We start from the raw sequence: 22,564 nt of genomic DNA, 5'->3' as shown, positions 1-22,564 counted from the left end.
ATGTGTGTACATGTTTAGAAGAGATGCAGGTTTTTGTTTGCTGTGAGACAAGGTCTTGCTGTGTAGTCTAGGCTGTCCTTAAATTCACCATCTCCTGACTCAGTCTGCTGATTGCTGGAATTATAGGCATGTGCTGCCATACCCAGTCTGGTTGGTGAAACCAGGATGTGCAGCCTGTGGCTTTGGTAAAGAGCCAACAGATAACGATGGCAAATTGTATTTTATAGAAGCACATGGCTGAGAATTCTGCAGTTGACCAATATTCTTTAATAACAAGAAAGGACTGTTCTAACCTCAATTCATTATTGCCACATATCTTCCAAAACTGTCCGATTTGGCTATGGTAAAGAGTTGAGTTGCTGGTAATTTAGTTTGGAAGTTATGTGATTTTAAAGTTATAGAACTTTTGATTAAGAAGCTAAAATAGAAACACTTATTTTCACTCCTGCCCTGGTTTCCATAGGGAGTGGGGCCCAGAGAGTTGTAAAACTAGTTTTAGTATGATTTCTAAGATTGATGACTTAGCAAGTTTTAATTTTTACTATGCTATTTAAAATCATACTGCCAAATAAATTAACTTAAAAGTTATCAAAATCAAATTAACTTAAAATTTATCTTAAAATTAAACTTAAAAGTTATCAACAATAAAATGTAACATAATTTTTTATTAAGATTCAGGTTTATTAAGTCTTGTTTGACAAAGATAAATTAATTTTATTTTCTTTATTGCATTCTAATACCTTTAAATATTGTCTGCCATAATTAGTGCCCTCTATAGTCTAAGATTAGTGATTTTGTTTCTGACATTAATCAATTTTTAAATCAATTTTTTGTTTTTGAGAATATATATAAGTACTGTATTTGCATCATTTCTCCTCCTACTCCCCCATTCATTGCTGTCTCCTGCATCCCACTCAAATTCATGACCACACCACACACACACCACAGACACACACCACATGACACAGACACACACACACACCACATGACACAGACACACTCACACACACCACAGACACACACCACATGACACAGACACACACACACACACACATACCACAGACACACACCACAGACACACACCACAGATACACACACACACCATATGACACAGACACACACACACCACAGACACACACATCCCCCTCACACACGCACCCCCCCACATCTCACACCACACCACACATACATACACACACACACAAACACACACACACACACACACACCAATATATAGAAGTATATTTCTATAGCCTACTTCAAATACAAGTAGAGGAAGATGATTAAATACAGTCATGAAGTCTTAATTTTTGTTTCTTTGATAATGCATTCATGGTCTGTAAGCTGTCTTGTGTGGATGTAAGACTTGGGGTTTGGGTTCTTGGTTTTCTTTGATAAGGTACTATTTGTGTTCCTACTGGAGAAAACTACAGTATAAGTTACCATAAGGAATGAAAACACACATACTATATTAATAGTCTGGGTGTTACTTTTATTTAGCTATAGCCCTAACATATAACTCAGTGTTTTAATGAAGTTTGAAATATAAACTTTAAACAATTTCAAATTGAAATTTATTTTATATTTTTATAATGTAATTTTTATAATATATTTTGTACTTTTATAATATAATATTAAATATGATATTATATTAACTACTCAAAAATAGAGTAACTGTGAGTTAAACTCTTACTTACTTTTATACACTCCTGTTACTCTAGATTTTTCACTCTGTAACTTTATGATTTTATAATTCTGTGGTTTATTAGTTTTTCTATGTTTATATAATTTAAAACTTCTTTTACTATGTTGAGTGTTCTTAACTAGACTTAATAAGTTAAGTAAGATATTTAATGAGGTACCTAGATAATACTCAGAATAATTTCTTCTATTTTTTATGTGCATGGATCTGGAAAATTAAGGGTGGCCTCCAAGGGACCTTCGACACAGGGGTAACATGATCTCTTTTAGGGCACTGAAGGAGGACAGCCAGTGCTGTCATTTAGCTTTCCAGAGTATGTTTAGTACTGACTTACACAGGATGGTGGGAGGGAAATATGTAGATCTTAAACTACAAGTGACCTACTTGTAAAACTGTAGTTCTGGTAACATTAAGATAAGTGCAGTGATTTTTCTAAAATAGCACTAACCAATAGAAATATAATGTTAACCTCACAGACACCTTAATTTCTAACATCTACACTAAAAAAATTATATAGATACAATTACTTTTCATAACAGCTTAATGTGTTCTATATAAGAAAATATTATCATTTCAATATTCAATTAATCTAAAGTTCTTAAGCTCTTTTACATTTTTCTGTATTAAGCCTTCTAAGTCAGATATTTTATGTTTAAAGTATGTCTTCTGAAGCTGAAGTTTAATCAGAAATACTTTAGCCAGTATGCCAGTGCATGCTTGGGAAATGAAGCCAAGAGCATTTATTATGCTGGTCTTTATTATCTACATAGTGATTTCAAGGCCAACTTAGACTAGATGAGACAATCTAAAAAAAAAAAAAATCAATGACAAAATAGTAACATCAAAAAATAATAATCCATAATTAGCTTTCATAAGCCTTGAAGGTAGACAGAGCAGACTGGTATAATATCAGTTTTTAAATTTAATAATTTTAATTACTTAACTTTGGATGTTCAGTAGCATGTAGTGGGCTAATGGTTCATGGTACTTGATACAGAATGGTTTAGAGATAATTTATCAGAATACATCAAACTACAATTTTTCTAACCTATGGACCACCAACCCCACTTTCAACAATTCAGAGATATGGAAATGTAAGGTAATGTTCATTAGAACATTCTAAAGAAAATTTGAAGACAGTGGGTGCTCAAATTTCAGCCTGCTACATGCCCAGAGCAGAGGACTCATCAGGGCAGTAAGAGATGTGGGGTTTCTGCGATAACTAGAACAGTGCATTGGCCCAGAACGATTTAAATTGGGTTGATGTGATAATCTCGTTGATGATTTTTAGTACATAGTTAGTACATAGTTCTTTCTAAGACTATGCTTGGCACCGGTCTTACATTTTAAACCTGGAACATATGTAGGTAGCCAACTGTACTACCTTTTTGTTAGGTTTTAATTTTTTATTACCATTTTGGATGAGTCCCTGAGTATCAACTGTAGTCTTTGGGAGAAAAGAGGCTATAAGCCTGAAAATATCAACAACTTAAATTCATGTTTTCAAGATGTCATTAGAGCATCTCTCGGCTTCTGATCACTGCGTTGAGTGTCAGCTGTGCTTGTTGAGCGCTCTAAACTCAGTGAGGATGAGTAAGTGTGTTCTGCTTGCTTACCTTTATCACATCCACCCTGAGGATGAGGATGATGTGGGAAGGACACGCCTCAATGAAGAGTGGTGGTTTATCTGTAGGAGCCACTGCACCGTGTACAGAAGATGAGTGACCCACACAACGTGAGTGCGTTGTGTTGGCACTAAACGTGCAGGTTCCTTCATTCTGAAAGCGAGGCTCTGGTAGAACTTTGCCACAAAGCATCCTGTCCTGTGGATTCAGCAGGTTTACTTTGGGCACTTTTTGTCTTTACTTTTTCGTGAAAGCATTGTTGTGATGAACATAGTCTCCCAGAAAATTTACCTTACAATAAGCATTTTAAGTAACTGATGTGGTTTGTTATGGAATATATTATTGATGTAATTGTTTTTAGAATTTTATTTATAAGTGCAAACTGCTCAGAGGGCGCGGGGCTCTCTTTGCTCTCTCTTTCTCCGAGCATTTGAATTCCTGCTCCGTCCTTTTGTCTCCGCCCGAGTCTCATGGGAAAAAAAATGCAAATTGCTTCTATTTTAAGAGCTGTTTTTAAGCCGAGTGGTGGTAGCACATACCTTTAATCCCAGCACTTGGGAGGCAGAGGCAGGCAGATCTCTGTGAGTTCTAGGCCAGCCTGGTCTAAAGAATGAATTCCAGGACAGCCAGGGCTACACCGAGAAACCCTTATCTCACCACCACCCCCACCCCTACCAAAAAAAAAAACCCAAAAACTGTATTTAAAAGAAATGTGTGTGTGTGTGTGTGTGTGTGTGTGTGTGAGCACACGTGCGCATGTATGCATACACATGAATGCAGATCTCTACAGAGGCCAGAAGAGAGCGTCAAGTTCTCTGGAGCTAGAATCACAGATGGTTGTGAACTTGATGTGGGAACTAAACTTGGATCTTTTGTAAAAAGCAATATGTGCTCTTAATTGCTGAGCTGTCTCTGCAGCCCCAAGAATAATCAATAAAAAAAAAATTACTTGGTAACCAGTATTTGGAAATTGAAGCACAGTTTCCTTTAAAAAAAGGATCTATGCATGATTCTTGTTGTTCTTGGGGAACAAAAGACACCTTAAAGAATTTTACCCATTAATTTATCCCATTTCTCTTAAGGATGTTACCATTTGAAAGACAAGAATTTGGGGGACGATCTTCATCCTTCATATACTGTATTTTATCATTTTCACCTTGTAATTTTCTAAAATATTCTCCTTAATTTTTGTTGCCTTGGTTTTCTTATCTTTTACAGATATGTATAAAGTTAAACTCATCAGGATGTTAGTTCCTGAGAACATTGACACGTACCTTATCCACATGGTGATTGAAATCCTTGAGAGTGGTTCGGACAGCAGAGCCCAGCCTTCCTGTGATTCCAACAGGAAGAGGTGTTTCCCCAGCTCTGAAGAGAGTTCTGGGAGCTTTAAGAAAAGCAAGGAGGTGATCACGGAGACCAAGGTATTGATCACATACCTGTTTGTGAAGTGTCACGTGTGCACTTTGCATGCCCAGCGGGTATATGTTGATCTGCTGTCATATATAAATCTGAGAGCACTACTCTTTTGCTTCTCAAGGATGATGTGAGAAAAGCTGCTTTTAAAAAGACAAGACGTATAATTTAGTATGTAGAATACCAGCTTGAATTTTACCTGTATTGACTTTGTGCTCTGGAGAAATACACCTTATTCTAGATGTGGTTAATGGCGTTAGCTTTGTGTGTCTTGGCAATGTATGTGGTTAATGAAAGTGAAGACAGATCTGATTATCTGCCTCCCATTGGCTGACCCTCCCTTCGTTCTCATGCCCTGGTATACAGATTGCACTTTACATATGGTAGTTATAAGCATAACATAGGGAGTCTTTTCCATAATTAGAAAAGGTAAGCATTCAGTGTCATTTTAGATGATATTAAAAATGCTTTGAAGATTACTGTTTTTATCATGTGACAGATCGTGGGCAGAGACCAATCATTCTCTGAAGTGACTATACATTTGCAGGTTTGACTTCTGATACCCCTGGGGTCACATGACTCTCTGATAGTAATTGATGAGCTTGTAATAACTCACTAAAATTACATTAGTTCTCCCACGGTCAGCTTGATGGGGTGGCTTGTAGTTGCTGCCACTACTAGAGATGAGGCCCTACACTTTAGCACTCCAGTGGTCACTAGAGGGTCTCCAGCCTCTTACTCTTCTCAATATTCTCCTTTTTAAAAGGGAACTGATTTTTTTTTTTTTAACTAAACTGGCGTTTTAAAATGCTTTACTTTAGTTAGCTTTGTGTATCATCTTATGTTTTAGTGTTTTAAATAACCTAGTGACTTAATTATTTGGGAATGTTGAGATTTTTCTTAATTTGTAAGCTATAAAAGGAATATTAGGGAGTGTGTATTTTAGGTAGAATTAATGAGATTTAGCTTCCGTAGAAAGCCCAGCTTTCTATTCTGTAACTGATGCTGAGCACCTAAGACTTTGGAATTTGTTTTCCCTTTCTGTAAATACAGGAGAGGGTGTTCTTTACTACTATGTCAGTCTGCTGTGTGAGATGCCCCTTGTCTGTTGTTAATTTTCATGTAAAATTGGTTTTCCTGCCTTTGCAACACTAGGCATGGCTCAGATATTAATTCCGTATAATTCCATATAATGCTGCTTTTGGAAGTGCTTAAAATATGGAAACTTTTATGAACCATACCCCACTGTTTTTGTTGGGTTTTCTTTTCCAATTGTCTCTATTACATTAGTCCAGTTGAATTTTTTTTGTTTTCATTTTGTTGTAGTAATTATTAAAAATGTGTCCACCGGTCAATCCGACTGTCTAGGCTGCGGCATCTCTGCCTAGCTCAAGCACGTGGCCAGAGGCCAGGTGCGCACTGCAGCTAGAGACACCAGCCTTGCCACCCACAAGACGTCAGCGTGGGAGATGGCTCTGCTAATCTTCCATGCTGTCTCTGCAAGGCTGGGCAGTGCCCAGACCATCCTGCCAACCACACGGGCTCGGTACAGATGAGACTCTTATGCTTAGATTATCCAAAGGCTTATATATTTAGTAATGATCAATAGCAAGATACCCTTACAATCAGAGGTGTAACCCAGTACCCAACCTAGATATATAACTACCTTTGACTGCTACAGACAAGTGAACATCAGCCTCCATGTCCCTCTCTCTCATTCTCCGTCTCACCCTCAGCTCCTCCTCTTCCTTCTCCTCCTCCTCCCTTTACTCCTCCTCTTTTTCTCCTTACTTCTCTCACCTTAGCTACTCCTACACCATCTATTGAAAATAGATTTTTTTTTCTCTTAATATATCCGTATTACAGGTTTTTCTCCCTCTATTTCTTTCAGTTCCTCCTACTTCCTCTCCTATCTGGATCTACTCCCTTTCTGTCTCCATTAGAAGTCAGAAACCCTTTGAAGGAATAATAATAAAAAATAAAACATTATAAGATAAAAACAAAAGCTACTACATCAGAGTTGGGCAAAACAGAAGGAAATCAGCCCAAGAGAAGGCACAAGACTCATTGCTTTGTACACTCAGAGGCCATGATGTATTCCCAGAGGACCTGGTGCAGACCTGTGCAGGCCTTGCGCATGCTGCCTCAGTCTCTGTGAGTTCGTATGAGCTTTAGGCATGTTTTCTTGGACTTCTAGATCCTCTCTGGCTCTTACACTCATTCTGCTTTCTCTCTTGTGGGGTTCACTGAACCCTGAGGGGAGGAATTGATGGAGACATCACTTTTAGGGTTGAGTGACCCAGTGTCTCGAAGTCTTTGCATTATGTCTGGTGTAGGTCTTTGAGTTTGTTTCCTTCTGCTACAAAAGGAAGCTTCTCTGATGATGAGTGAGGAAGGCACTGATCTATGAGTATATCAGAATATCATGAGGAGTCATATGCTACTTTTAAAAAAGAACTGTAGTATTTAGTTTTGCCCTAGGTCCCTGAGCTATCTAATCGGTTCTTGGCTCCCTAAACAATGTTGGGCATGAGCTTCATCTTGTGGAGACGGCCTTAAGTCAAATCAGATATGGGTTGTTTACGCCCACAAGCTATGTGCCACCATTGCCCTAGCATATCTTGCAGGCAGGGAGGCATGGTTGATCACAGTTTATGGCTGGGTTGAGGTGTGTCTCTTTTGTTAGTATGCAGAGTACCTTGCTGTACCAAAGATGCTAGGATGTAGGTGTGAACACTCTATGTAGGCGTATGCTAGGATATAGGTGTGAACACTCTATGTAGGCGTCAGCTCCACTTGATGTTCTCTATCTTCTTTATGAATTTTACGATTTTATTTTTTAATGACTGAGTACTACTCCATTGTGTAACTGTACCATATCTTCTTTATCCATTCTTCTGTTGAGGAGCATCTAGGTTGTTTCCAACTTCTAGCTGTTGTGACTAGAGTAGCAGTAAACATGTTGAACCAGTGTCTCTGTGGTGGGGTGAAATGTCCATTGGGTATATACGAAAGTGTGTGGTGTGGTGTGTGTGTGTGGTGTGTGTGTGTGTGTGTGTGTGTGTGTGTGTGTGTGTATGGATCATGAGTTGGATTGATTCCCATCTTCCTGGAATGTAAGACTAAATGTGTTAGTAGCTACAAATGAATAATTATAGGAATAAATCAAGATGTTTTATGTGTATGTATATGTGGTATGCGTGAATATATGTGCTCATCTGTGTATGTGCATGTAGAGGCTCGTTGATATCAAGAACAACTCTTCTATCTTACTCTTTGAGACAAGGACTCACTCAAATTTAAGGCTCACCAGGTCAGCTAGTGTGGCTAGCCTGTTTGCTCTGGAGATCCCTGTGTTTGCCTTCTGAAGCTTCTGAACCACCATGTCCACTCAGTATTTATGTAGGTTCTGGGGAAGCAAGCTCTGGTTCTCTTGCTTTCTTTGCAAGCACTTTAATCGCTGAGCCATCTCTCCAGCCCCTAAGGATACATATTTTTTATAATGTCCAACCATATTTTGAAGTTTATAGGTTAGCTAGCTTGGAGTACACAACACAGAAGAAACAATAAGAAAAATTCTCCTTCAACATGATAGCAAGAAGAGAAAAGACCCTTGAAAGATGTCTCTGACCTCCACATAGCCACTGTAGTATATGTAGCATGTATACACTTACACATGTGCATGTGCAAACACACACACAGTCTAATAATAATAGCAAATTATCTTCAAATGGAGGGTAATGAGATAAGTAAATGCTTAAGGAAATAATATAATATTTTTTCTTTTATTTATTAGGTTTTCACCTCAAAATTAATTCTATAAATATTTCTATTTCACTTTATTTGGTTGGGCAGAATAGTTATTCAGGATGTCTGTGTTGTTTTTACAGCTCTTATGCTTTTTCCACTGTACAAATATTTCTTTTATCTCTGTTTTCTATAGGCATCATCTGAAATGTCAAAGAGAAAATTACCCGAGTGGTTTACCAAAGGAAATGTGCCCTCAGCTGATGCTGGCAGCTCTTCAATGACCAAGACAAAGAAGAAAGGTCTTTTTAGTTAAGATGACAACTACAGAACAATTTGTGTGTCCTTTATATATTCCTATAAAGAATGAAAAGAAATATTTTAACCTCAAAATTATTTAAAGTCCAAAGTAAAACTCACCTAAGCATTGAGCCGCTGGCGTCTTTAATCGCCCGTCCGCAGTTGAGATAAAGCATCTGAATCTCCAAGTCCCTGAGTGCAGCATAGAAAGTGAGGTTGGTTTCCTTTCAGATTGCCTTCCAGACCCCTGCCACCGTCGTGTTGCAGTCCCTCTACTTGCAGCAGTGTATGTGGGAAACGGAGGATGTGTCGCTTTGACATGGTGAACAGATTAGTAGGTGCTTAGTGACAGATATGACGAAGGCTTAAATTGACAAGATGGTGTCCTGTGAATTTAAGACAACAGAGTCATTTTACAGATGGTCTTTGCTTCCTTATGTAGTGGCCTGTATGTGCACTGTCAGACAATATCACTGCCCCAGCCCAGTAAGTGACACATCAGCTTCCATTTAAATGGGGGAAAGTGTTGAAAGGATTCCAGTTACAGAGACAACTAAATGCTATGCATTTTCTACAGAATTTTTATTATTTCTCAAGTAAAAGTGTTTCTTTGTACTGAATATTAACTATACTAAATTTTCATTTATTTAATTATTCAGAGTGCCTTCAATATTTGAAGATGCCAAATTTTAATGTCTTACGTTTCACAAAGAATTAAAAAAAAACCTGAAAACTCAAACTCTATTCTTGGCAAACTACTGTTATATAAATTTAAGCAGTTTACCATATAGCTTATAAAGACATTTTGAGCCTTGGGTTGACTTTTTTGTAAATAGAAATGGATTGTTACTAATACAGAAAAAAAAATGCCTGAATTCAGAGTAATTTTAAAAAAAAAAGTCACTCAGGATTCCATTAGGAAAGAATCAAAGTCATTTTTCGTAATCTGCCAGACTTCCTCGTATTAATTTTCTTAATTTGAATCTTATTGTAAGACATTCAAACTATACTTAAAACATGGAAACTCCCATGTTCTCATTTTTCTGCTTCCTATTACCAGAAGGTAGCCTTACATATGTCACACATAATCTCCGGTTGCTTCTGTTTCTCTGTGCCTTAAAATGTGTTCCTATAATACACGAGTTGGTATTCTCTATGGCAAGGTGTCAGCATGCTTGCAGGGCTTGAGGTTCGTGCTGGCTGTGGTGGTCATCTGCAGGAAAACATCTGCTTAATTATTTGAGTTATGGGTTGAATTGGACTTTTTTTTTCCTTCATGGAATTGAAAAAACAAAACTTGGTGGCAAAAATTATGCTTGGTTTTTTTTAGACCTGGTTACTCGGCAGATATTTTCTCAAGATACAATGAAGTTAGCCTATTGCTGTAAAGGAAATGATTTACCAATAGTTATTGCCAGTAACAAAATTGAAAATTCTAGTAAAACTTACAATTCTGGTGAATGTGTATCCTTCACTGGGAACCTGGGCAGATTTCCTTGACCTGAGGACTTTTCTAATGAAGTAAATAAAATAAACACATCTTTTTTGATAGTATCTAAAGTTTTATCTGCATCTAAAATCCCAAGAAGTCAGTTTTTAATGGATGACTAATACATGATGTAATCCAGAGATACGTTGTTTGAAAGGCCTGCTGGAAGCAGAGGAGGGACCAGTAAATCCTAATGTAGTCAAGAGGAAGAGCCAATGGCTGTCCTTTCAGATTACACACTGAAAATCATAACTAAGAAACAGCTACTGTTTTCATTTCAAAGATTCAAAGCTTCAAGGATCCTCTACCATTATTGGAAAATGTATTTTCACATAGCTTTTCCTAATATCACACACACACACACACACACACACACACACACACACACACACACACACACATCCACATAGACTGAATACAGTAGACTGGACTCCAAGCCCTTTTCCTAAACTCATCTACACAACAAGAACATTTACAGAAATGAAACTGGGCCATCTTGTCAATTTTTGTAAATGAAAATGTGATTTTAAAATGAACAATATTTGTGCTAAAGTGTAATTGGTTTACTACAGCTGTTTTGAAATGAATCAATAAATCTTTGGAAAAAGTCTCAGATATGATTATATATCTGCATAGCTGCACATATACTGAGTAAGCGCAGACCGGAAAGTAGAAAGCAACCATGTGACCCTGAAGGAGTTGGGGGAGGGGAGTCGAATGACAGGAGCACTAAGAAGGGAGGGGGCAGTGAGCGGGATGGAAAGTGAATACGTAAAAAAAAAAAAAAAAAAAAAAATTAAATAAAATAATAAAAAAGAAAGGAAATGGGAAAAACAAAGCAGGCACTTTAACCACAGAGGGGTAAGAAAGCAGTGCAGAGCGAGAGCAATGACAGAGGGGTAACTAACCCTGAAGATGTTTGAAAAGCTAGAGGGAAACATTACTTAAGTCTTTATGTTTACTTAAAAATATGTATGTACATATATACATATACACATATACACACCACACACATATGTATGTATATACACACATATGTATGTTTGTATACACACATACATATATATGTATGTATGTATGTATACACACACATACACACATGTATAAATATGGGCTTTGTTTGGTTTTGATTTCTTCAGACAGGGTCTCACTGTAGCCTTGTTTGACCTGGAGCTCACTATACAGAACAGGCTACTCTCTGTGTGTCTCTGTCTCTGTTTCTGTCTCTGTCTCAGTCTCTGTCTCTGTCTCTGTCAGTCTCTTTCTCCCACCCCACCCCCCGCTCTCTGTGTAGTTTAAAAAAGTTATGCTACCTCAGGTGATAATGGTCCCTTAGGAACAATAGACTACTAACAAAATCCCCAGTGCTAAGCAGAAGAACCCTCCCTTCGAGTTGTTGGTCAAGGAAGTCCAAGAGACCCCTCAGACAATACAGGTTATTGGCATCACCTTTGGTTGCCTCTGAGAACTTGAAGGGAAGACCCTGTTGCTGAACACAGTGTGGACTTTAGGGACATGATTTGGAGAAATGCCACTGGAACTGACTTGGAAGCTCCACCAGAGAGGACCAGCTCTCAGTGCTGGACAGTGGGATGCAAGCTGTCAAGTAAGAAAAGCAGTCAGTCCTATCCACCTATAAAGCCTATGATCCATGGCTATGATCAACGTGGCAAGATACCTCCAGGTACAGTGGTGACACATATTAGGGGTAACCAACAGCTGTCTAGTTGGCCTTACAGCCTACTAGTTGAGGGAATCCATACCCAGTACTGTAAACCGAGACAACTGCCCATGGCCCATGAGTTCATGGACCCTAGAGGACAAACTTACTGCCACTTTCCTAAACCAGCATCATTTCTAACTTCATTCTAAACATTTATCCTTACATTCAAAGAAGTACAGCTCTGAACCCTCATCAACAGAGCATCTTCTTGCTGCAGACAGAGATTATTACAGAAATCCACAACTGCTCAAAATGCACAGAACTGACCTTGGGTTCCCCAAAACCTATCAAAACACCACCCTTACGTGCAAGGCTGAAAGAGCATTGTGGAAGAGGGGACAGAAGATTGTAAGAGCCAGAGAGCCAGGATTTCAGCTGTGAGATAGTGACTTCTATATATGACACTGAAGCTACACCCATGAAATCTCAATGATACAGTCACCTAGGTAAGACCAGAACGATGACATCACCAGTTTTACATGCCAACACTGATGGAGGAGATCTCAGAAGGCCCTACCCCTAGATGAAGAACTGTAGGCGATCAACAGCTGCTGAGAGAGAACAATTGAGTCTTCTCTAGGGTCCATTCTTCTGATAGGTTATCCAACCCAAAGTGGTCAGCCCTGAACATACATGCATATATATGTATACACACACATACATATATATATACACACATATATATATATATACACATACATATATATACACACACATATGTATATATACACATACATACATATATACATACACATATATGTATATATATGTACATATACATACATAGTGTATGTATATAACAATAATAATTGAAGAAGTCATGAACTTGTTTGGGATTGAAGGGGTACAGAGGAAGCCTTGGAGGTAAGGTGGGGAGAGGGGGTACAGAGGAAGCCTTGGAGGTAAGGTGGGGAGAGGGGGTACAGAGGGAGCCTTGGAGGTTGGGTGGGGAGAGGGGGTACAGAGGGAGCCTTGGAGGTTGGGTGGGGAGGGGGGTACAGAGGGAGCCTTGGAGGTAAGGTGGGGAGAGGGGGTACAGAGGGAGCCTTGGAGGTAGGGTGGGGAGAGGGGGGTACAGAGGGAGCCTTGGAGGTTGGGTGGGGAGAGGGGGGTACAGAGGGAGCCTTGGAGGTAGGGTGGTGAGAGGGGGTACAGAGGGAGCCTTGGAGGTAAGGTGGGAAGAGGAGATACAGAGGGAGCCTTGGAGGTAAGGTGGGAAGAGGGGATACAGAGGGAGCCTTGGAGGTAGGGTAGGGAGAGGGGGTACAGAGGGAGCCTTGGAGGTAAGGTGGGGAGAGGGGGTCCAGAGGGAGCCTTGGAGGTAGGGTGGGGAGAGGGGATACAGAGGAAGCCTTGGAGGAGGTAGGGTGGGGAAAGGTTGGAAACACTGTAAATCAAGCACTCAAGTATGAAATTCTCAAAAAATTTAAAATATTTCATCAAAGCTGAAAATTCTCACTTTTAATTTCTAAGATGATAAATGTTGATTGATGAAAACTGAATTAACAAGAGTCTTTAGGACCCTCTATTTTTAAGAATATGAAGGGTCTTACAGTATAATGTTTTAAAGACTATTACAGTGTGTTGTTTGTTATATGGGAGTACTAGGGATTGTTTAGCTGACTTCATATTTTTGGGTAGTAAATGATTTTTTTTCTTCTAACTTGAACAGCATTGCTTTGACTTTTTTTTTTTTTTAAGATTTATTTATTTATTTTATTTATTTATGAGGGCCCTGTAGCTGTCTTTAGACACACCAGAAGAAGGCATCGGATCCCATTACAGATGGTTATGAGCCACCATGCGGTTGCTGGGAATTGAACTCAGGACCTTTGGAAGAGCAGTCAGTGCTCTTAACCACTGAGCCATCTCTCCAGCCCTTGCTTTGACTTTTTGTTTTGTTTTATTTTTGTTGTTTTTGTTTGTTGTTGCGACTATCATTATGTGGCCTCTAGGCTTGCTTCAGACTTGTCATCTGGGTTTTGGTTTTGGGATTGCAGATGTGCAACACCATTCCCAGGACCGAATGTTCTTGAGATGAAACTCCTGCAGGACAGATGAGGCCTGTGGGATCTGCCTGTCTGTTTAGCCTTGTTCCATCTTGCTGTGTCCTTGAAGATGCCCAAGATGGCAGTATGTCCCCACTAGCTGTTCTTTTTCTTACAAGACTCTCTGTTAGCTATGGGAAAGTCCTCAGTGCTTTCTTCCTGTTCAAAGGAAGAGACTGGGGATGGCTTAGTGGCAGGGGACTCACCTAGTACACTGGAGACTGTGGCTCCCATCCCAGGACTGCCCAGTACACTAAATGCCAAGAGCCATCTAGGAGAAGCTAAAAACTAGAAGGTGATCTTCCTCAGGTGGTTCTGCCATAGACTGTGATGGATTTTCTTCTCTAGGCCGAGGAGATTAAATCTAAAGAAAGATTCCTTCTATTAATATGCTTTTGAAAGGCTCGGGAAGCCCCCAAAGGGGCCCCCACTCGAGTCACGGGATGGCGCGCACCCAAAGGACACACGGAAGACCAACTTGATGCAAGAACACGAGGTAGTTTAATGGCGGAACGTTCCGGGCCGACACGTGTCTCAATGTGGGAGACAGGGGCATCGACCTCGTGGCTCCAGGGTTTAGGGTTTATATAAGCTCGGGATGGGGAAGAGGAGAAACTTTCACGCGGGTGCATACGATTGGTTGTTTTCCAATTTTTGAACATCTGGCCAAACCGGTCCATGGGGGCGGGGAGCAGTTCCTTATCAGGATCTTCATTCCTGGGATGCATTCCTGGGATGCTTCGGTAGCCCATTGTCCTGTAACTCTGTATTCTTTGTTTACGGATTAACTGGCCTCTGGTTGGCAAACCAGAGGGGCAACTTTAGCTACTCAGGCTAGGGAAAAAGAATCTATAATTCATGGGACCCATAAAATTTTCTTTTACTTTCTGTTATTATTAAGTAACAATTGCTAGGTATTGGGCCACTTTTTAAAGCAGATCTCTGCAGACCTATGAAGATGTACTATCTAGTAGTGATGCTGTATAGACAAATAAGATAATGATTCTTTAGAATTCCTGATTTGATTCAAATATTTTAAGAAGAAAGTCTTTAGAGATGGTCTTAGTTGCTAGAAAGATGTGATAAAGTTAGAATCAAGAATAGAATGTGCCCACTGCTCATCATAGTAAGTAAAGGCTGCATAATAAGAAATATAACGAGCTTTCATAATTACACTAAAAAGAGAAATAGACGGGACAATTTTCTGTTCAAGGAAAAACATTTAGGTTCAAGGATAAAGTCACAGGTTGCACTATGAAAGGCAAGGCCATCTAAAAACTGTTGCTTTGAACTTTTAATGAGTATATTACAAGGAAACACTGCTTTGAACTTAATATCAACATCCTTCTGTAATTCCCAGTTTATATAACATTTTTATCTCTGAGGTAATTTTTTAAAAGAACTTTTTATCTAAGAAGGTATAAAAGACCAGAGTAAAGAAATAAAGTTGTTGGTTAAATGGTTTGTGTTAAGGAGTTTTGCCCCATCCATCCATCCATCCATCCATCCATCCATCCATCCAAATGTCTGTCTGTCTATGTGTGTAGGGCATATGTGTATGTGTGTAAGCATGCATGAATACTTGCAGAGTTGATTGTGACAGACACTCAGCCCTAGTCAGAGTATGGGTGTATGAATGTTTGAACGTATATGTGTCTGGGCGCATTTTCCTTTTCTTCCTCTCTGGTTCACAAAGAGTTAACCAGCTTAGCCAAAGGGGCTTCTGGCTGATTCACCAGAGAAAGGAACACCAGTAGTAAATCCTTTTACTTAATCCCTGCTGTTTTACCTGAGGTGCTAAATGCCAGAGACTGCAGTTACTGGCCTTGCAGGAACTCAGGCAGGTCAGCTACCACTGCAAAGTGACTTAGACTTAAGACAGGTAAACGTTTTATTATAGAAAAGGCAACCCTAAATGTGTCACAAGACTAAGTCTTGGCCCCACGGATGCTCTTCTCCTTCCTCAAGAGAGAACCAAGAAAGAACAACCGGAATGGCTCCAGCAACTAAAGACTGTGTCTCCCAGTATCGCCCAGTACACTAGAGCTGTAACTTTAATCTCAGGCACTGCCACAACAAAACAGCAGTATCTTTACCTGTTTATTTAACATCGTAGTGCACTATACAGTCTCTTTTAAGTGTTCCAATTTACCAAACAGTGCATTCCACTTCCAGTATACTAGAACTTGTGCTTACTATGTTTATGCATGATGTCCCACTAGAAAATAAATTCAACAAAGAGGAGGAGGGATTTGTGTCTGTTTTGTCCATAGCTGTGTCTCTGCTACCTAGAAAAGAGAAGCACCAGGCAGGCAGGAAAGCAGCCAGTGTGGACTGAATGAGTAGGAGAATCCACAGGCTATGGATCTAGCTGTGGATCTAGACAGAGCTGTTTCAGCTGGGGAGGCATACGGACCCTTAGTCATCCCTACAATTCTATCTAGTCATAGTTCTGTTGTGATGTCTCGGTTACATCTGGTCACATGGACCACAAAGCTTCCCTTTATAACTCTAGCCATCAGGAACACATACTATAAAGTCCATAGCTCTGCCACTTATTAGCTAGGTGACTGGGCAAATCACCTAGAAACCCCAAGCCTCATTTAAATACATTTTAATGTCTAGAGCTGTCTCCTGTGTATAGATAGCCAGTTTAACAACAGATTTGGGCGTAGTGGATTATGTAGGTAATACCAGTACTTTTTTGGATTGAGAAGGATCAAGAGTGGTGTGTAGTGACCAGATTGCAGTGAGAGCCTGTCTCAAAAAGATAAGAAAATAATGTGTCCCCATACTAGTTGTTTTCTCCCTTGTAACCGTAGAAGCATCCACCAGAAAAGACAGTCTGTAGCTGGGTGTCTAGACTAAGGCAGCCTGTCTCATAGACATGGCTTTCCGTGTACTACTTGGATATCATCATGGTCCTGCTCCTGTCTCTTGTGCTTAGCCAGAAATCTGGGTCAGCAGCCTGAAGCGGACTCTTGTTTCAAGGCAGCTTTATTGAGAACCTACTATGTGTGAAAGCATAGTTCTGGAAGCCAGGGACACAGTAGTGACCAAAGGAAAAGCAAGGTGGTTCCTGGTAGAGAGAGTAAGGAGAAGATATGGAGTGGGTGGTTCACCTCGGGGGAGGGGAGACCCTGCTGAGTTGTGAGAGTTCACTGACTGCTTGTGAGTCCAGCTTTGAGCACAACAGCCCACCATAAGCCTCTTTTATTAAAATCACTGTATAAAAGAGGAAGCAGGCTTAGAGCATTTGGCGACTAGAATGTGCTTTTGGATAATAAACAGTAGCCATTCTCACCCCTTCTCCAGGAAAGCTGCAGGAGCAAGCACTCAGAAGGTTGCCCAATGGCTTGGTATAAATGGGGCAGCTAGACCATTTTGACATTTAGGGACACTCAGCCAGATCTCTCAGTGCACCAGTATAATGCTTTTTGTTTAACAAACAAACAAAATTACAGAGGGATGGACATTGCAGAAGGAGTTATCAAAATAATTAGAATAATCGGCTGTTTTTGTGAAACATTCTGGTTTTGTGGAGTGGATAGCCATTAAATCTCAGTCTGAAGTATAAACTACGTTTAATCCTTCTAAGGCTTATCATAGCTGCTTATGGGTCGGGATATTTAAACAAAGACAGTGTTGAACACAAAGGAAGACCCATCTTTTCCTGGGGCTCTGCAAGCCTTGGAGAGGAGAAGGGCTTGAAAAGGCCCCCAAGCTCTCTTCATTCTGGTAGGGGTAACTTATTATTTTTATTGACTCATTTCAGTTTTACATTATTTTAAACATCCTTTAAAGACGTGTGAGCCCATTCTCCCCCAGGTGATTCTTTTGCTTCGGCCTGTTTTCACACTGGCAAAACTAACTAGCATTTTACCACACTGGTTCAAGACTACCATCTGCTGGATGAAACTGGCAATTTCAGGTAGTATGGTTTGTAGGAAAAGCAGGACTATCTTAGGTTTCGTTTGCTTTGGGGTCAATCCACAAATATATGAAATCACTTACCTAGTACAAAACTGAAAAGCAAGAGGGAAAGATTTCTGTAATCGGCAACAAGGACTCAAAATTTTGAGTTTACAACCTGCCTTAGGCAGTTCTACAGACCCCCACTGAAGAATAAATGTGACAACTAGCACAAAGAAAACGAACCTGTGTCCAGTACTTGTGGTGGGTCATTTGGATATGGATAGAGAAATATGGAAGTCCTCAAATTTTTGACTGATTAGGCGCAAATGAAAAATATATGCATAAAAACAGACAGTGTTCAGTGTTGCGTGTAATTTTAGAAAACCACGCTAGTTCTGGCTAGGCTCTGGGACTAGCAGCCTGCTAGCTAAAGCTTTTCCCACAAGCGCCTTCCTAGCTATGCTCTGAGAATAGCAGCCAACGACCACCCTGCTCTCAGCTCCCACGGTAACTCTCCCGGTCTTTGTTCGCTGCTTGCTTGGTGCTGCAATGGCTGTCTCACCCAGCTCCATTTAGTCCCGTGGAAGAAAAACACTAGAGACCTTTATATTTTAAAACTGTCCGTAACTCAAAGGCTGGACAAAGGGTATCCTGCCGCATCCCCCTATCGGTGCCTACATGTCTGTAGCTTCTCATCTGCTGCCTGGTCCAACCCCAAACCTTTCCCTCCTTTCTCTTCCTGTCCTGCTTGGAAATCTCACTACCTCTTTTGCCCAGCAATTAGCTTCTGCCGTCTTTATTTGGCCAACCAACAATTAGGGAAACACCCCTCGAGTTCAGGGCTTCTGTCAGAAAGTACTGACTACACCTGCGCAGGTACTTGACCAGCTTCTCAAAGATGAGGTCTCTCCCATCTAACTGGTAGGTAAGGAAGACACTTCAGGTGGAGGGAACCTCCAGCCAGCAGGCAGAATGATGTTGGGAGTGACAAGATGTTCCGTTTGTTCAGAGGGTGAAGTACAAGGTGGGCTGGTCCTTGTTGGAAAGCAGCAAGCAACCCACCAGGACAGGAGCCTGACTGGCCTGGAGTTCCATAGGACACAGAGTTGAACGTAGAGGTAGTTTTAAACACTGATGGTCCCCGGACGTAGTTTTAAAGATTGATGGCCTTTAAACTCTCTATGCTGAACTGAAGCTGCTGTCTTCTAAAAAAATCCTAATCACTTTCTTGATTATTCTGAGGCTAAAAACCGCTTGCTTGAGCGATTAGCACCTGTAGCCTAACAGTGTGGGAGGGGGGGTTGATTAGGTAAAGGATCCATGGCTGAGGGCTTTTTTTTCTCTCTTGCGCAGAAGCCTCGGCTCTCCCTCGTCTGGCCTGGGAGGGAGGTTTGGAGCAATAAACTTTTATTGAACCAGGAGAAGAGAGTCACTCTCAGAAGGAAAAACTTTTACACAAGCAAATATACATAAACTCGTGTGCGTCCATATACAAATTGATACACACACACTCATACACCTTCATACACTCCTGTTGGGTTCAGCTACTTACTTATCTCATGTGCACACACACACACACACACACACACACACACACACACACACATCTGTACTTACATATGCAGATGGGGCAAAAGCCCAAGTGCCATTGCAGAAAAAACTCACTCATTCTGGATGAAAAGTGAGCTCCAATCTGTATTGCACAGAGAAAGAAAAAGCTTCTACCCTTTTATTGCTAAATGAATTAAACCCGGGTCTGTAAGAAAAAAAGTAAGACTCGGCCTGTCTTGCTGTTAAGAAAAGACCTGTTCCATCCCATGGTAAGGAGAAGCCTGCCTGCTCTTTCTGCTCTCTCTGGGGCTTCTTCTTGCCCTTCTTTCTCTCTGCATTCTGTGCATTGCTCTCTTCTGCTCCTGCCCTAATGTCCTCTTTCTTTCTTTCTTTCTTTCTTTCTTTCTTTCTTTCTTTCTTTCTTTCTTTCTTTCTTTCTTTCTTCCTTCCTTCCTTCCTTCCTTCCTTCCTTTCTTCCTTCCTTCCTTTCTTTCTTTTCTTTTTATTTTTTTGTTTTTTCGAGATAGGGTTTCTCTGTGTAGCTCTGGCTGTCCTAGAACTCACTCTGTAGACCAGGCTGGCCTCGAACTCAGAAATCCACCTGCCTCTGCCTCCCAAGTGCTGGGATTAAAGGTGTGCGCCATCACTGCCCGGCGACCTCTTTATTTTTAAGGGAAAGTAAAAGGTGGAAAATCTATCAGATTCTATGCTGTCTAAATTTCCAAGTCACTCTCTTAATTTCTAAGTGACTCTACTCCGCTGTCCTTCTTGCACTCTCCTCTGACTAATCTTGCTCTCCCTGCTTTGATGTAATGACATGCAATGTAATCGTTTCTAGTTTTTTTGTGTTTTTTTCTAGGGAAATAGAAACTTTTTTTTCAAGCATCCTTTTCTTTTCCCCATAAAATCAAATCATAAATTGAATAAGATGTTTACAACGGAGGTGTTTACATGTATTTCCATTAAGAATAATTATCTGGCTAAACATTAATTTCCTGTCACTGGCTCCACAGTTTCAAGGAGAGTTAACTATCATAATTTTTGTATCTAAGTTGGCATTGAAGTTTTGTATAGGTAAACCTAGTCAATATTTTATCTTTTGTCCTTGAACCTACAACAAATCGTTCTTTTCCTGTTATCACCTTTGGTTGATTGTTTTACAGTCTCTTGGAATGTGTTCTAAGTTGCAGATACATCCTTTCTATCTCAGATACAACTAACTCTTGACACTTGAAGACTGGCAGAGTTCTAATTGCATTTTTCATATTAGAGAGGGCTTTAGCAGTCCTAGTATAAAGGGCTTGATAATTACTAGTATAATTCTAGGAATTCTTTTTTTTTTTTTTTTTTTTTTTTTTTTTGGTTTTTTGAGACAGGGTTTCTCTGTGTAGCCCTGGCTGTCCTGGAACTCACTCTGTAGACCAGGCTGGCCTCAAACTCAGAAATCCACCTGCCTCCACCTCCCAAGTGCTGGGATTAAAGGCGTGTGCCACCACTGCCCGACAATTCTAGGAATTCTTATAGGATCATCATTAAGAATTAAGAAATCTTCTGTCTCTATAGCATCACTACAAGACAGTCCAGCTTTGTTGATCTGCAGAAATCTGCCCAAAGGGTGGGCTAATACCCAGGGGGCTCACCCATTGCAGACCATGCAAAAGGAGTGGGCCACCTCCAGGAAGGCCACCTGCTAGCCTATCCTAGATGGCTCCTGATACCACCAGAGTTGCTGGGTCCTGAGATTGGTTCCAGCCATTCATTCACCCATTTTTTTTTCCTTCACTGCTTTGATGCTTTCTTTTATTCACTGGAAGCCCTATGTTGTGTCCCCTGTAAGTCTCTGGCATTTGAATCCTTGGTCCCCAGTTGGGGCTGGGAGGCCTAGGAAATGTGGCTTTGATGGAGGACATGTGTCACTGGGGGCAGACTTCGAAGTTTCAAAAGCCATTTTGAGTGTTCTCTTTATTCTGAGTTGTGGTTCAAGGTGTGAATTCTCAGCTGCCTGCTGTCTCTGCTCCGGTGTCATGGGATATTAACCTTTTGGAGCCTTAAGGCCCCAATAAGCCCTCCATTCTATAAGTTATGTTTATGTGGATCATAAAGTTTTATCACAGCCACAGAAAAGTAACTACTACGTCTTTTTTGCCCAGAGTTTAGGTCTACCAGCTACATGTCTCTCTTTGTCGTTCAAATCACGGTTTGGATCTGGTGAGATTGCTTACATTACCTGTTGCCAAACCTAATAACCTGAATTCAATTCACTTGGAGGAAGGAAAGAATTGACTTCTGCAGGTTGTCCTCTCACCACACAGAACTATGGTATGTGTGCTATTCTCATCCCTCTGACAATAGAGTGGAAAAACAAAAAAATTAAAGCATAGTTTAACAAGGAAAATTGTATCATCATCTTCATATAGTGAAGGTTACTGTATTAAAACCCCCTCGATGAAAAGGGAGAAACACTTATTTTGTCTTGTAGTTGCAGAGGGTTTTAGCCCACAGTCTTTAGTCAGCTCCCTTCATTCTGTTTCTGTGTCTTACTTTCATTTCTGCTGCTATGATAAAATACCCCGACAAAAGTAACTGAGAAGAGAGAGAGTTCATTTTGGTTCACAGTTCCAGGTTACAGTCTATCATAGGAGGGGAGTCAAGGTGGTGGGAACCCTAAAATTGTTGCACTACATCCATGATTGAAAGCAGTGAACACATGCAGCCTGCTTGCTGGCTTGCTTACTTGCACTCAGCTTGACTTCTCTACTTTTACACAGTTTAGGACCCCCTTTCTAGGGAGTGGTGTTGCCCACAGTGGGCTGAGTCTTCCCACATCAGTTAAGTCATGACATTTGCAGAAAAACACTAAGCAAAATAAGTCATACTCAAGAAAAATGTTGTGTATGTTCTCTCATATGTGTGTGTGTGTGGGGGGGGGTCGGGTACTGAAGTACACGTGACAATACCAGAAGGAAGGACTATTTGCAGGAGGCCATTTAGTATTTTGAGGTAAGAATGTGGAATAAATTGAGAAGAGAATAAAAAAAATGATGTGAG

At 40.3% G+C, this 22,564-nt stretch overlaps 1 protein-coding gene across 6 annotated transcripts in view; it reads left to right on the top strand.

Annotated features, from left to right (window-relative positions):
- Wrn (WRN RecQ like helicase) overlaps positions 1-10,892 on the top strand; it is a 128,842-nt gene extending 117,950 nt beyond the window's left edge. For all 6 annotated transcript variants that reach the window (XM_076914006.1, XM_076914005.1, XM_076914009.1 and 3 more), the window contains 2 exons: positions 4,546-4,751; positions 8,687-10,892. In XM_076914006.1, coding sequence (XP_076770121.1) covers positions 4,546-4,751; positions 8,687-8,806 — 326 coding nt within the window. In that variant the 3' untranslated portion in view covers positions 8,807-10,892. The remainder of the gene's footprint in view (positions 1-4,545; positions 4,752-8,686) is intronic.
- Positions 10,893-22,564: the final 11,672 nt, after the last annotated feature.

The sequence above is a fragment of the Arvicanthis niloticus genome, chromosome 16, assembly GCF_011762505.2.
Source record: "Arvicanthis niloticus isolate mArvNil1 chromosome 16, mArvNil1.pat.X, whole genome shotgun sequence".
In the NCBI taxonomy this organism is placed as follows: Eukaryota; Metazoa; Chordata; class Mammalia; order Rodentia; family Muridae; genus Arvicanthis; species Arvicanthis niloticus.
This window is presented reverse-complemented; position numbering and strand designations above follow the sequence as displayed.